Source organism: Cibotium barometz, chromosome 65 (assembly GCF_041138505.1).
Source record: "Cibotium barometz isolate CiBa-2024 chromosome 65, ASM4113850v1, whole genome shotgun sequence".
Classification (NCBI taxonomy): Eukaryota; Viridiplantae; Streptophyta; class Polypodiopsida; order Cyatheales; family Cibotiaceae; genus Cibotium; species Cibotium barometz.
In genome coordinates, this window is record NC_141110.1 from 8,738,659 (window position 1) to 8,753,798 (window position 15,140).

At 36.5% G+C, this 15,140-nt stretch overlaps 1 protein-coding gene across 1 annotated transcript; it reads left to right on the top strand.

The window, feature by feature from the left end:
* The first annotated feature begins 12,553 nt into the window (after nucleotides 1-12,553).
* On the top strand, nucleotides 12,554-13,511 carry LOC147602890 (uncharacterized). The gene has a single exon (XM_086797252.1). The coding sequence runs from the start codon at nucleotides 12,606-12,608 to the stop codon at nucleotides 13,314-13,316; it is 711 nt and encodes a 236-aa protein (XP_086653378.1). The 5' UTR covers nucleotides 12,554-12,605; the 3' UTR covers nucleotides 13,317-13,511.
* Nucleotides 13,512-15,140: the final 1,629 nt, after the last annotated feature.

Consider the following 15,140-nt stretch of genomic DNA (forward strand, 5'->3'; position numbering starts at 1 on the left):
ATGCCAACACTTCTTTGTGGGGGGATAGATTGCACCCAATACTCTCTCATGTGTTTATTTTATTTATGGTTTTAGGCTATCTTGCTCATGGTTATAATTGAAGTTTATTTTAATCCGTATGAATATGTGTCTCCCCAAGATCCAAATTCCTATCAGTGGTATCAGAGCTACAAGCCAAGTACAAGATCTTTCACATGCTTGGGGAAATAAAATAAAAGGTGTGGATTCTGGACTAACCTATTAATATCTGGACTATAGTGCTTCTTCTATTTTGTAGAAACATATTGAAAAGGCACTGATCTAGTGTGTTTGATCATCCTCTGGGGTCATTGGGGACACCCATGGCTTAGAGAAAACTAGACTTGAGTATGGGTTAGTACTCATGCTTGATGTCGGGTGTGAGTAGTTGTGAGCTGCTAATTGTGTGATGGTGGATAACTGGTATAGTTGGAGAGAGTGTGAGCATGTGTTTCTCATCAGCCACGCTGAACATGGCATGAATATAAGAAGACAATGGATCGAGATGGTTAATATTTCAATAACAATCTCGGGCAGCATCTTCATGATAGAGATCTTCAAAAGTAGGTTGGCTTTTGCATATGGCCAAATTTAGTGAAACGGCCCACGCTAAGTTGTAGGCCAGGCCTATTCCCTTAATTTTAAGTACCAATTCAACTATATTCTGACATAAAACCACATAGTTACAGGGGCTGCAAGTTGCAGGTCTGTATCTGCATACATGGAGCTAGGACAGGCGGAGATAGGCAAACGTCTACAGGGAGTATCAATTTCTCTTATTTTTTTCTATATATGGTTTAATTATTTTATGAGAGAGAGAGAGAGAGAGAGAGAGAGAGAGAGAGAGAGAGATATTAAACATGGTTTGTAAGAATTGCAAGTTCCTTGGATGAAGCTCTCTTTTCTTTCCATCTTCTCTTTTCTCCTCAGATGAGAAGATGTATTGATCATATCAAATTACTTCATACCTTAGCACACATGTGCTTGGCTAGATAATCTCGTCCAATGTCCACCTTGGTTGTCTCGAACCCATGATCTATACTCAACATAATCCACAATGTTAGATCACAATTACTTTGAAATCACTCACAAAAATATAACAAATGGAAATCATTCACTACCATGCTTCACACATGAACCATGCATCACACATAATTATTTGGACTCACTCCTATGATAAAATATTCTGAAAAATCTCACTGCCATGATAGTCCTCCCGTTTGCGGAAGCAATTGTCCTCAATTGCGTCAAATTATCAACAACCTAACAAGGTTAACTCAAATAATTAAACATAGTTCAATCACCATTCCTTGGCGATACTATATACATCAATAATACTAGATGATTAGTATTTATTGTGGAGTCACCCACGATACACAATCACTTGGTATAGTATGACTCGTGAGGACCCATACAACACCTCATTCAGTACCCTCATATGGTGTGACACCTCCGTTGGTGACCCTCACATAGTGTGATACCTCATTCGATGACCTTCACACTAATCCTCACCTGTGCAACACCTCATTCGGTATCCTCGCACATATCTCTCTCATGTGACACCTCGTTCAGTACCCTCACACAATCTTTCACTGGTGCGACACCTCTTTCGATACCCTCGCATAATCTCTCTCGTGTGACACCTCGTTCGGTACCCTCACACAATCTTTCACTGGTGCGACACCTCATTTGGTACCCTCGCACCTGCCATCTTATTCCAATGATGATTTCAATAAGCATGTGCTTAAGGTAGGAATCTCGATTTCCTGTTCGGTCTTGAAGATTGTGTCGTAAAAGCGACCTGTATCAATCAACAGATTTCAATAAGCATGTGCTTAAGGTAGGAATCGCGATTTCCTGTTCGGTCTTGAAGATGGTGTCGTAAAAGCGACCTGTATCAATCAACAGATTATTTCTAACTTGTCTGTAAGAAAAAGATGAAAGTTTAATAACTATTACTGATCTTGGTATGATACTGTATTAAACTTAGATTTTCTACACATAACATACTAAACTCCTCAGTCTAATATGGTTTTTAGGAACTTTAAATCTTGAAAGAGGTCTTGTTTACAATTGATGTTAACAAATCTCTGTTTTTGAATAAGAAATCTATAATCTTTAGGAATCTTGTATTTGATTAAAGTTTTGGTTTGAATGTCTCTTGTACTAAAATAAAACTTCCTCTTGAGCTTGAATAGATCTTGTACTTGTATCTTGTGAAAAATTAAGACTATACTCTGTTGTGATTGATACTTCTCTTCGTAATCTTGACTTGATGGTTACTTTTAATCTTACCTTATCATCCATGATACGATTGAGTGATACAAAACTTGATTTTCAGAGTACTTTTCCGACAACTTAATGGAGAACTTGTCTTTATCTACTAGCAATTACTCGTCACTTGAATTAATACTTGCTGGAGACCAACTAGCTATATCTTCTCTTAGTTGTAATAATCAATCCAAGTGATCTACTAGTACAAGTTTTCCTTATTCTTGATATTATGAATTGAGTGTTTTCTTGTCATCTGGAATTAGAAACTAGGGTGCTCTAAAGTTTTCTTCCTAGGTCTCAATGAATGGCTAATAATACAGAAGGAAATGAATACTTAATTTTTAAAATTTCAAAATCATTTTAGAATCAAGAGAATTATTCAAAAGAAATGAAATAAATAATTAATTCAACTTTAAAAATGATTAATGATCAATTCTTAAAACTCAAACAAATAAAAGATAGTAAAATAAATGCTTACAAATGTTCCTAACCTCGAAAATGAAATTTTAACCATTTATAATGAAACTTGAATAAAATAATTAATTTGAAATAGTAAAAATTAATCCAACTAATTTTAAAATTAAAGAGGGTTAAAGAGATTAAAATTATAACTTACATGATTTTTTTGTAATTTTCTAGTAGTAAAAATAAATTTTTATACAATTCTAAAGAAAAATCACTAAATAATTAATTGAAATAATTAAATTTATAGAAATTAATTTATAAAATTTTATAAAAATCTAAAAAACATTTAAACATTTAGTAAAAATTTCCTTGGAATTTTTCTACTATTGTTACTAATTTTATTATAATTTTAATGTACTAATGCATTATACAATGAAATAAATTATAAAATTAATTGAAAATACCTATAAAATCTAAAAAATTAATTGAGAATATTTAAAAACTAAAATTTTATTTTTATGAATTTTTCTAGCATGCAACTATAATTTTTCAAACAATTTTTAATTCAAAACTAGGAAATAAACATTGAGATAATTAATTTTGCATATGTAAATGAATTAATCATTCAAAAAAAAGTGATAATTTGAACAATGACTAATGAAATTTATTTGGATTTAAAAGGATACGAGCTAATAATTTTTAACGAATTAATAATTTGAAGAAACAATAAATCGAGATTTAATTATTATGATCATCAAATTAAATACTCAAAATTATAAAGATAAATAGAGAGAGTAGTGAAGGACTTAGCTCGCATGAATTTGATTCGCCAAGCTACAAAAATAATTGATTTGGATGACACAAAATATGTATGCCATAATTTAATTAATTTACAACTAGTGAAGAGTAATCGTAAAAACGAAGACTTAGCTCATGAGAGTTATGAAGTAACGTTTCTTGTCATTGATCCAAAGAACTATCCATCTAAAAATTATTCACGGGGATTGTTAAAAACAAAATATGCACTTTAAAAAGAAAATAAAAATCTTTGTGAAAATAATAGAGATTGAAGAAAACTAAAGTTTAACTACAATCTGAATTATTATTTTTTTAAATAAATAAATAATGAGGATAGGCTTTGTGAAATTTTAAAGCCTATTAACAAGTTTAATTGCAAAAACTGGCTTTAAGAGAAACTATGGAGTTTTTGTCCTAAAATTTGGACGCAAGGATGCGCTTGAAAGAGAAAATCATGGGATTATATATATATTAACCAAACTTTAATTAGGCTTTTATCAAAAACCTTAACGAAAATCTTAATCAAGCTTCTTCTATATATATATATATACATATCAAATAATTTCGCTTCTTCTAGGGTGCGCTCAGCGCATGAATAGAGAAGGGAAAAGAAAAAAATAATAATAATATGAAGCTTTTAATATATATATATATATATATATATATATATATATATATATAAAGCTTTCTCTATATAAAGCTTTATTCATCTACGCAACACTTTAATAAGCCTTTTTTTTTAAAAAAAAATCACAAGCAAATCGAATCATGGCAAAGCTCCCACCTCTGAATTCGCAACGCAGGCCGGATGGAGAGAGGGAGGAGAAGCGTCGGCTGTCCATAGCCCGTGAAGAAGAAAGGGGGTGGAAGAAATATACATATACATATATATATATATATATATATAATCTATGGTTTAACTAACCTTTTTACCTAAGGCTCCCCCAAACCCAACTAACCGCGGTTAGCGGTCCACAGAAACACAGCGCGCAGCGCCAATTTGAAGAGAGGGAGAGAGAGAGAGAAAAAGATCAATTGGAAAGTTGAAGAGAGGGAGAGAGAGAGAAAAAGATCAATTGGAAATTATATATATATATATGACTCATTTCTCACAACAGATTGTGCTTTTACTAATTGAGAGAAATTTAGAAAAATCCATAACCTCCCACCTTTGATTATAGAAATCAGACAGTCTTACTGGTTTAGTAATCCGATTGTAGGTTCAATTGTTCCTCCTCTTGCTAATTTCATCCGTACGGTTGGATTAGGGAAAGGATTTGAGTTGAGAAAGGTGGTTTTGGGAGAAGAAGAGTGGTTTTGGGAGAAAAGGTTGATCCAAATTCTGGCCCTTGATCCAAATTCCAAATTCTAATCTAATGGCTCACAAAATTCACATAAACATAGCTTCTTTTGCCCAAAGGTTTTCCATACCTTCTCTTCTTTACCTCTTGGATTTTTGGATGAATTGTGTCCTTGTCCAAAGCCTTCTCTTCTCTACCTCTTGGATTTTTGGATGAATTGTGTCCTTGTCCAAAGCCTTGTACTCTTGATGCAGATTCTACTCTTCCCTTGCAAGTATATTTGAATTTGTTGAAAAGTCTTCAAATTGCTTCAAGCCAATAGCCTTTGAGAAAAAAAATCAATTTCTTAATTTTTCTTCAACTCTCCATGACCCAAATTCAATTCTTGAATTTGTCGTACTCTAATACCACTATTACACTCTAATACCACTATTATCTAATACCACTATTACAGGACCATGGTACATGGAGATTAAATTATTCCACAAATTCAATAATAAAAGAAATTAAACCATAACATCATAGCATAAAACAAGAACATGAATCAAAAGCATGAAAGATCAAGAACACAAGACTGGGTGCAATCTCCCTCCCGACGTGTGTGGCTCCCCTCCCACACGCGGTATTTAAATCATATTAATAAATTTAGCCCTTGGAGCCATAAATAGCATACCTTTTCCAAAATTGGGCTTTTACAAAATTGAACCTTAGTCCAATGCTTTTAAAGCATCTCATCAAAAATAATCCTTGCCCAACATATGTACAATGGGCCAAACCATATAAAGTTAAATATTTAGCACACATGTGCTTGGCTAGATAATCTCGTCCAATGTGTCCACCTTAATTGTCTCGAACCCATGATCTATACTCAACATAATCCACAATGTTAGATCATAATTACTTTGGAATCACTCACAAAAATACTTATAACAAATGGAAATCATTCACTACCAGGCTTCACACATGAACCATGATAAAATATTCTGAAAAATCTCACTCCCATGATAGCTTCCTCTGATGATACCTTTTTTAGAATCTCTTTTTGAGTCTCATTAGACTTTACATGCCTTATCCAGTTGTGAGGCTACACTCCACAGTGCTCCCTCATACACAAACTCCTTTAAGAATAATCTCCTAAGTGCTTCAAAGTTTAAGTGTTCCACAACCTTGAGAATTCTAAACCAGTCCCTTGCCTCAAGGGCCTCTCAAACTTGATCAAACACTTCCAGGTGTTGTGTTATATGCACATTATGTGTGTATATACTAGGAGGCTAACCCACATTAGGCTTGTGAGCATGGGAGCATGGGAGCATGGGAACAAGCTCTGGGTTAGGACTAACCTTAAGGGTTAAGGTTAGGGTCAGGCATCCTAGGGTCACGCATGGGAAATGGAGAGTCAAGAGTCACTTGAGGGCCCTCCTATATAATAGGGGCATGGAGCACACTCAAGGGAGGCTAAGGCTATGTTATCTTGAGGCTAGGTTATGATATGATGTTCTCTTGTATAGAGGATTATATCTACTCACCTACCATTTCACACTATAGCTACATGCTGTTGGATTGGAGTTATACCTCTTGATGGTATGGGACATCAAGGTAAAGGTATGATGTACTTCGTTATAATTCATGTGTACATCCCTTGGGCTTGGGGGTGGTCCGGGTGGATGAGTTTATGCCTGATTTATGCATGTTTATGCATAACAATTATCTAGAGAGATCTTAGGGTTTTAACAATGGTATCAGAGCAATCTCTAGTTAATTGTTGTTATTTTTTCTTTCTTATTGTACATTTTTGGCATTTTTTGAAGTAAATTTTAATATTTACTAAATAAAAATATTTTATTGATTTGTGTTGATGATTTGCATGTGGATCGTCGATATGGCGGTTGGAATGCGTGTTTCTTCTATTCAATGGACGAATTGGGAATTCTGTGAGTTTAAATGCTACTTTTTTCTATTTTTTATGGTTTAAAATAAGCATTAATGGAAAATTTTACCAAAATACCACATATTTTACTATGGATATTATTTCTATTATTTTTAAGAATTTTTTTCTAATTTTTATGGTTTAAAATGTATTTTTAATACATTTTTACGGGTTTTCCGTGGATATTCTTTCGATTTTCTACCAAATTTTTGCTAAAATGCAGAGTGGGGTAGTCAATTGATGCATGGAATGCTCTCTCGTGTGCGTGGGTTCCTCTTTGCCTCTCAATTCTAAATTTTCCTTCTTTTTTCCTCTCCCCCGTGTGAATGCCTCTTTCTAGGCACAATTTGATTAAGTTTAATCATAATCATAATTATAATTATGATTAATAAAAAGATTAATCAAATAATAATTCCTCAGTTAACAGAGAAAGAGAAAGAGGGAGTGGAGAAGAATGTTGAAGAAGTTGTTAGAGAACTCCTCCCTGTCCATCATTCATAATCGCGCACCGGGGGCGAGCCGGGGGGGCACGCTTTCTGCAGGGGCTGCTGAGCCAAATTCGCCCCCCTCCCCCATGATATTCATTTTTTAAAGATTTTTCAAAAAAACCTTAGTTATAAAAGCTTACAAAAAGCTTTTTTTAAAGCTTTAAAATATATTAAAAAAAGAGTTTTTTTTCAAAAAAAATCTTCTCAATGCTTTTCAAAAAAGCTTGAAAAAAGAGAAAAAAAGAGATGTTATTTGAAAAAAAAAATTCACTGATTTTTTTTTTTGGAATCTCTTGGCTTTCCGCTTTCCCGAAACCTTTTGGCGTTCTGAATTCCGGAAAATCTTTTGACCTTTCAGATTTTGGAAACTTTTGACCTTTCACATTCCAATTTTTTTTGTCTTTTCATTTTCCCGAAACTGTTGGCTTTCCATATATTCGGGAAGACCATTGGGATTCCGAAATTTTTGACCGTTCGTATTCTTATGCGTTCGGTGTAAATTAAAATTTTTAAAAAATTCTAAAAAATTAGTGAAAAATTAGAGAAAGGTTATTTTAAATTTCTAGAAAATGTGGGGTTGGTGATTGGCATGTGATGTGACCATTCGGGCGCCCATGACCATTCAAATTCCTTTTAAAATATATTTTTTAATCCAAAAAATTAGAAAATCCATTAAAATTATAAATTTTGATTGGATTTGAGAATTGTCGGGTGGAATTGGAAATTTCGTGAACGATGGGATTCTCAAGAGAAATTAGGAATATTCTAGAAATTATTTTTAGAAATCCTGAAAATTGGTATTTTTTAAAATATTAATGGTATTTTGGCAAATTTAATTGCTTAAAATTTTCTGAAAAAATATAGATTTGGAATGCCATAAGATAGGTTTGGTGGAATTTAAAATTATCGTATTTTGAGGCCCTATAAAATTAGGGAAAACTAGGAAAAAAAAGCATGATAATTCTTTTTCTCAAGAATTTAATATTTTCAAGGGTTATTTAATGTTGAAGTACGTTTTCTCGTCCTGACATTAGATAGATGTGGATTATTCGCATATTATTAATACGATTGTACCTCGTATTAGTATATATTTTTGTTTGGATTAATTCTAAACGATGTTTTCATGATTTTTTACCATTGTTTAGCCATTCTTTTTGGACATGTTCCTTAATTTCTTCAATGATGGCTATAATCTACATTCAAAGTGTGTCTCACCTTTGACACTTTTCCATGATAAATTATTTTGCACTTGTTTAAGTGTGGTCTATGCTTAATTTTCTAAGCCTAAGACAAATTCTATCATGGGTTAGTTGATCTGTTTGTTTTGGTGGATTTTATTGGATGTTTTCCAAGTTTTATATGGACTCATCAGGTTCTGCCTAGATCACTTGTGTCTAGGGGTTTTTTAACGAGTGCTACACACATGTGTTTCACTTACTTACTTTGGAGTTTTGTTTGAATGACACTACGTTCATATACTCTGGATTGATGAGTTGGCCACCAATTTTAATGCTTCTTTTGGTATGATTAATGACCATTAGATGTCATGCATTAATTTTTATGATCAACTATGGTTTTCATGGATTCGAGGAGCTTCTATGCTTTTATGATCAACTATGGTTTTCATGGATTCGAGGAGCTTCTATGCTTTTATCCATGGTTTTAAGGATCTTTTGATCTTTTGGATAATTTCATGTGCTTTGAAGGTAGCATTTGCCTTCGTTTTTTGTATGTAATTTTGGAGTATATTTCTTGTACTCTTGTACATATTCCAACTTGGATGCCTAGTTGCTTATGTATCTAGGTGAGTTATTTTTCTACCCCAACTTTAGTGTGTTTATTGGATAGTTATCATTAGAAAGACGCCAATAATTCAAATTCTTTTCTAATGATGTACTCGAAAAGAGTTATTCCTTGATGTAGTCTCAGGTATATAGAGACAGATTTTAGTATGTGAAAGTCTGGGATAAGGCCATGTTATTCCTTTTATATAGGATTTTATTCATATTTCCTAGACGGCATACTAGGGAGTTTCAAATTGGTAATGTATGGGTGGTATCATGGTGGTATGGGACGCTAGCGATCCCTCACCGATATTATCTTATGGCATAATTTGGGCTAAAGATTGTTGCTTTGCTTACATCACTTAGCATGTTGACCTCAACATTCAAAGACAATCTCATTTTTTGAATTCACTTGAAGTTATAATGTAGGCATTGTCTAGATAAATTTCTTTTATCTATAGCCTGCATGTATTGATGAGTGTAATCTCGTCGGCATTTTCACTTGTTGAAATCTCTGTCTCTAGAGTTCAAGGAGTTTATCTTATTGTGTTTGGATTAAGGAAATTTGGATTTTTCCTTTGTTAGCATTTCTTTCTCTAGTTTCATACTTTAGGTGATTTATACAGTCAACCTGATAGTTTACGGATGGACATATGTGACTCATTGAGACGTTGATGACTCTCTATGTTGATATGGGTAACTCGGGACACCGATAATTCCATGAGCAGATGTGGGGTACATCGGGCCGCCGATGGATACCTGGTTTCTGCTGTTATAATGCCATGTTTTCCTACTTTATTCTGAATGGTTTACAACAAGAAAACTACTTTGAATATGACTTCCTCTAATCATCCGCAGTCTGATGGGCAAACAGAGCGTGTGAATCAGATTGTAGAGTATATGCTTTCATGCATATGTCTCTGGAAAAGCATTAAATTGGGAAAAGTATCTTCCAATGATGGAATTTGCCTATAACAGTTCTAAACAGTTCTAAACATACGGCTATTGGTTTTAGTCCGTACATACTTATGTATGGGTATCAACCTAGGGCACCTATTGATGTCAATCTTAAGGACATTGAGCTTGATGTATCGAGGGATTTTTTGTGTGATGTGTAGGAAATGCTGACCGAAGTTCAGGATTGTATCAGGAATGCTCAGGATAGAGTACGATTTTATGCTGATAGGGGATGCTCATCTCGGTCTTTTGAACCAGAAGCATTGCTTTATTTAAAAGTTCCTAAAGATTCTCAGACTTTGTTAACAGAAAAATGCTCGAATTTATCTCCTAGATATGTGGTCCATTTCGAGTTATACATCGGATTGGCACGGTTGCGTATGAACTAAAACTGCCTCCACATGTTAGAGTTCATCCGATCTTTCATATCAGTGGATTGAAAGGGAAACTGGGAGGTGAGGATAACAAAGTTACTCCTCAATAACTCATTGAAGTCGAAGATTTATCCTATGTTCCATATGAACCTAATAAGGTATTTGAATTCAGGTAAAGGAAACTTTATAGTTGTCTAATCCCTGAGGTTAAAATTAGGTGGAATGATAGGGAAATAGAGGATTCGACTTGGGAGTTGGTTGAGATTGTTCAACGCAGTTCTCCTTCTTTTCATTGCAAGAGTGCAATGTTTTGAGAGAGGGGAAGTATGTTATATGCACATTATGTGTGTATATACTAGGAGGCTAACCCACATTAGTCTTGTGAGCATGGGAGCATGGAAACAAGCTCTAGTGGAGCATGGGTTAGGACTAACCTTAAGGGTTAAGGTTAGGGTCAGGCATCCAAGGGTCACACATGGGAAATGGAGAGTCAAGAGTCACTTCAGGGCCCTCCTATATAATAGGGGCATGGGGCACACTCAAGGGAGTCTAAGGCTATGTTATCTTGAGGATAGGTTATGAAATGATGTTCTCTTGTATAGAGGATTATATCTACTCACCTACCATTTCACACTATAGCTACATGCTGTTGGATTGGAGTTATACCTCTTGATGGTATGGGACATCAAGGTAAAGGTATGATGTACTTCATTATAATTCATGTGTGCATCCCTTGGGCTCGGGGGTGGTCGGGTGGATGAGTTTATGCCTGATTTATGCATAACAATTATCTAGAGAGATCTTAGGGTTTTAACATGTTGCCTAGGATCTCCTTCGTTGTTAAACTTGCGGGTTAGCTTTGCTATTTGGCCACCCTTCCCTGAATTGCTTCGACCACTATCTCTAAACACTGGTGTGATACTCCTAACTATTGCTCTTTCTAAGGCTTGGGCAAGGCAACTGGGTCTGTTGGTAGAACTGGTGTTGAAATTATTGGTTCTGATACAACAACATGTCCAGGTACAACACATGACATGTAAGGTGTTGCGTGTGGATGTAACGCTCTAAATCCTGGGGGGACTGGGACTCGAGCATGTAGTGCATACCCGGATGGTGTCCTAAAATTAGAGTTATCAACCTTAGAGCATGTGTTGGAGTAATGGGTCCAATAGCTCATGGTGGTATTCCTCTCGCTCTTGACATTAGATAAGGAAAATACGCACTAGAGTGAGATGTGACAAAAGGAGGGGGATGTAAAGACGATGCTCCTACCATAGCACACGTAGTTGGAATGATTGTGCCAGCTGTGCCTGGAGCAAGAAATGTACATGCGATGGTAGTAGGCATGGGGTGTGGCACTGGGTGAGCTGTAGTTGTTACTGTAGTAGTGATCGTGGGCATATAGCTTTGTGGCAATGGTGTGTTGTTGGGTAAAGGTGTTGTGGTGGTTGCCATGCTACTAATCATGGGATTAGGGAATGTGCTAGCTGGGTCTCAAGCATTGACAACTCTTAGCGTAAGGAATGTGAAGCTTGTGCTAGCAGGGTCTTGTGGAATAGTTGATGCAGTCGGGTCTATAGTGTAGCTGGGTGACACTACGAAACTCCCTAGCTCTATGGACCCACTTTCTTCTAAATTGGTCTCTAAAACCCGCCCACATCGTAGGTGCATGTGATTATGGGGTGTTTGGAGGTCCTACGGATGCCCTGGACAAGTTTGAGAATTTATTTATTTATTATTATTATTATTTTGGATTGTCCAAAGTTTTTTCAAAACGCGTTTTTGGTGTTTTAAAACCTGATTGGCACAAAAATAATGTACTTTTTTTGGGTCAGTTAAGTGCTGTAGGTGCTGGTCTCCCATAGTTAAGCTCCTTAACTATGAAAAAACATTTTTTTTGGAGTGTTACACAAGTTATGTCAAAACGATCGCAATGTCCCAAAACACGTTTTGGGTCAACTTGTGTACACGCTTTTCCAAAAATTTCTATAAATTTTTTCCCCTTGCCTCTTTTTTCCCTTTTTCCCTTTTTACTTTTTATATAACATCTCTAACTGGATTAGAGGACTTCATTTTTTAATTTTTCTTTCAAGTGCTTTGTGAGAGGACCTCTATGGTGTCCTCAAGAATGCGTGTGAACTGCAATCTTCCCCCTCCCACGGTTTGTTTGACCACGCGGATAGTTCCAAACACGGGGTTAGATCTACCTATTCTTAAAGGTTTTCGGAAGGTCCATTGCCACTCATCTTTTCCCCCGCTTTCACTTCCATTCCGCGGCTATGGAGGAACGTGGGTTATCTGACTTGATTTCCACAGCGTCATCGCTTCTCAACTCGCAGTCTCACTCAAACCCAAGCCATGGCCAGAAACCCTCTTCGTCTTCTGCATCTGATAATGGTGTCCAAAAGCCCTCTTCGCATGCCCAGAAGCCCTCCTATGGCGAGATCTATGAGAGCGCCCAAGTGGTGATGAACGCGGCGAAGTCCAAACTGCACAAGACCGGCAACTCTGCATCGGAAGAGATGGACATGGGCAAGCTGGCAGGCGCAGCCGGAACCCTAATCGGGGCCGTTTCACGCTACGGCAAGCTGGAGGAGACCTCCTATGGCAAGTACGCCTACAAAGCCCAAGACTATCTTCACAGCTATGAGGTCAAGCACGGGAAACCAGGTGTGGCTCCTTCTGCACCTTCGCAACCTTCTGTAAATTTTTCAAGCTCTGAGCAAGGCCATGGCGGTCCATCTCCAAATTATACAGCTTCTGAGCAGGGCCATGGCCACCAATCTGCTGAGCAAGACCATAGCCGCCCATCAGCACCCCCCCAGGGTTACCCTTCTGGATACCCCCCTCAAGGCTACCCTGATGCCCAACAGGGCCATGGCTATGGATCCCAAGGTTATAGTAAACCGGCAGAATCTCAAGGCTATGTCCAGGGTTACCCTCCCCAAGGGTACCCAGCGTCTGACAGTAGACCCAGAAGGTACTCTTGAGCCTGTGTGGATGGCTTGTATTAGTGGTTTGTTGGGCTTGTTCTTGACCTTTTTATTTGGGTTGTGCTTAGGATAATAATATTTGCAGATGTCTCTAATTGGGGATATGCCCACTTAGAAGTTGATGTGATAATTAATTTGTTCTTGTCATGTACATTTTTCTATGCCCATGAAGCTTGCAGCCGTAAGGTTACTATAAAGAGCGCATTAATGAGCATAAGTGTGGTGGTTTTGTCACCTTTATGTCGGATACTGTCTATATAAGTAAGTGTTGAGGAAGCTGTGTGTTTAGTCTACAGTGAGTTTTGATTGTTGTTGGACATACTGCAGTTGTTCTTTAACCTTTTTTTTTGCAAGTAAGTATTTAGGACCAAGTTGTGTGTTTAGTCTACAGTAGGTCATAACGGTCGTTGCAAAATTTGCCCCATTTACAAGTGCTGCATCATAGCCTTTGGTTCATAACAAATTCCAAGTGGTAACCCTTTTCTTTTTTGGGGAAGCAGCATCAGGAAGGTAGAATCAATCAGTTGTTGCCTATTCATTGTTTGATATGGTCGGTCACTAATGAGGCAGTTGAGGGAACATGAGATGAGACATGCATTGAAACACAAGTTGGTCATCGAAGTACCTAAATGAGATGGTTGATTCTTGGACCAAAAGAATTCTTATCAAGGTCTCTACTCCTTTAGTGTACATTGTATATTTGGCAATTGTCTTCTGACCATTGTGTACTACCGCCATTGATGAGGTTATAGACACAAGAAGGTTCTTGAAGGGGGTGTTTGAACAGAGTAGCAGATGCCAAGGATGGGCCATGATGAGGTTATAGACACATAGTTCTTGAAAGGGGGTGTGCCAGTAGAGTAGCACATGCCAAGGATGGGAGAAGTATAGCCTTGTGGCTCTTTATCATGATTCCTAGCCTTAAATGAAGTCTCACATTACCATGGGTGATGAACAAAGGAAATGCATGTCTTAGAGGTTGTACGAGAGATATAGGTTAAGAGACTTCAAGTCAAGGAGTGTTTGTGTACATTTGAACCCATGGGTGATTCTCAAGAAGCCTTTTTTCAACATTGAGTGAAATCTTTATTGATGAAGATAACATTTTTTGTTCCACATGCGTCCTCTACGAAGCTCTTTAGTGTCTGCAAAAGAACGTTTTTGTTCTCTAAATGGTAGCCTTGGTTAAGATAGTACCTTTTGGCACTTTCAACTTTAGTCTTTAACGTGTAAACTTTAGAGTACTTGTGTGAATATATGCTCTTATGTGTGTGTGAGTGTTTGTGGAGTGCGTGTCTGAGAGCATATCTTGATGTAGAGTTCTACACCCACTATTGGGCACTGATGACGTTAGTGGGGATGTCATAGTATCTAGTCCATACTATGCACAATGGAGTTGATAGTTATATAGTCTTGTGGGTTGACTACCTTGAGTATATAACATGCACGTTCCTAGAAGGTGAATTTGGGCATGCTCTTGGATTCATCTAGGTATATATATTGTTTAAGCTTGCAGTTGTTTTGAGAAGTATCATGTTGATTAGCGAGATTTGCACTAAGTAGCACGGGCAAAAGAGATTAGAAACTCCAAATAAATTTAGAAAGCTATGGCATGCTAAGTTGTGTGAGGAGTTGTAGATATGCGCTATTGGTTGCTATGTAAAGAAGCACTTGTCCTTTGATTAATCACCTGGATGAGTGCTTTATGAAAATGATACTATGTTCAAGCTTGATCGTTTCCTGTATCATAACCATTTTGATTACTGCATGTTATGCTCATCCCATGAGATAGAGTATTCAAACTTTGTTTCATAATTGAGT

Coding starts and splice junctions, on each gene's coding strand:
- LOC147602890 (XM_086797252.1), top strand. CDS start 12,606: ATGGAGGAACGTGGGTTATCTGACTTGATTTCCACAGCGTCATCGCTT.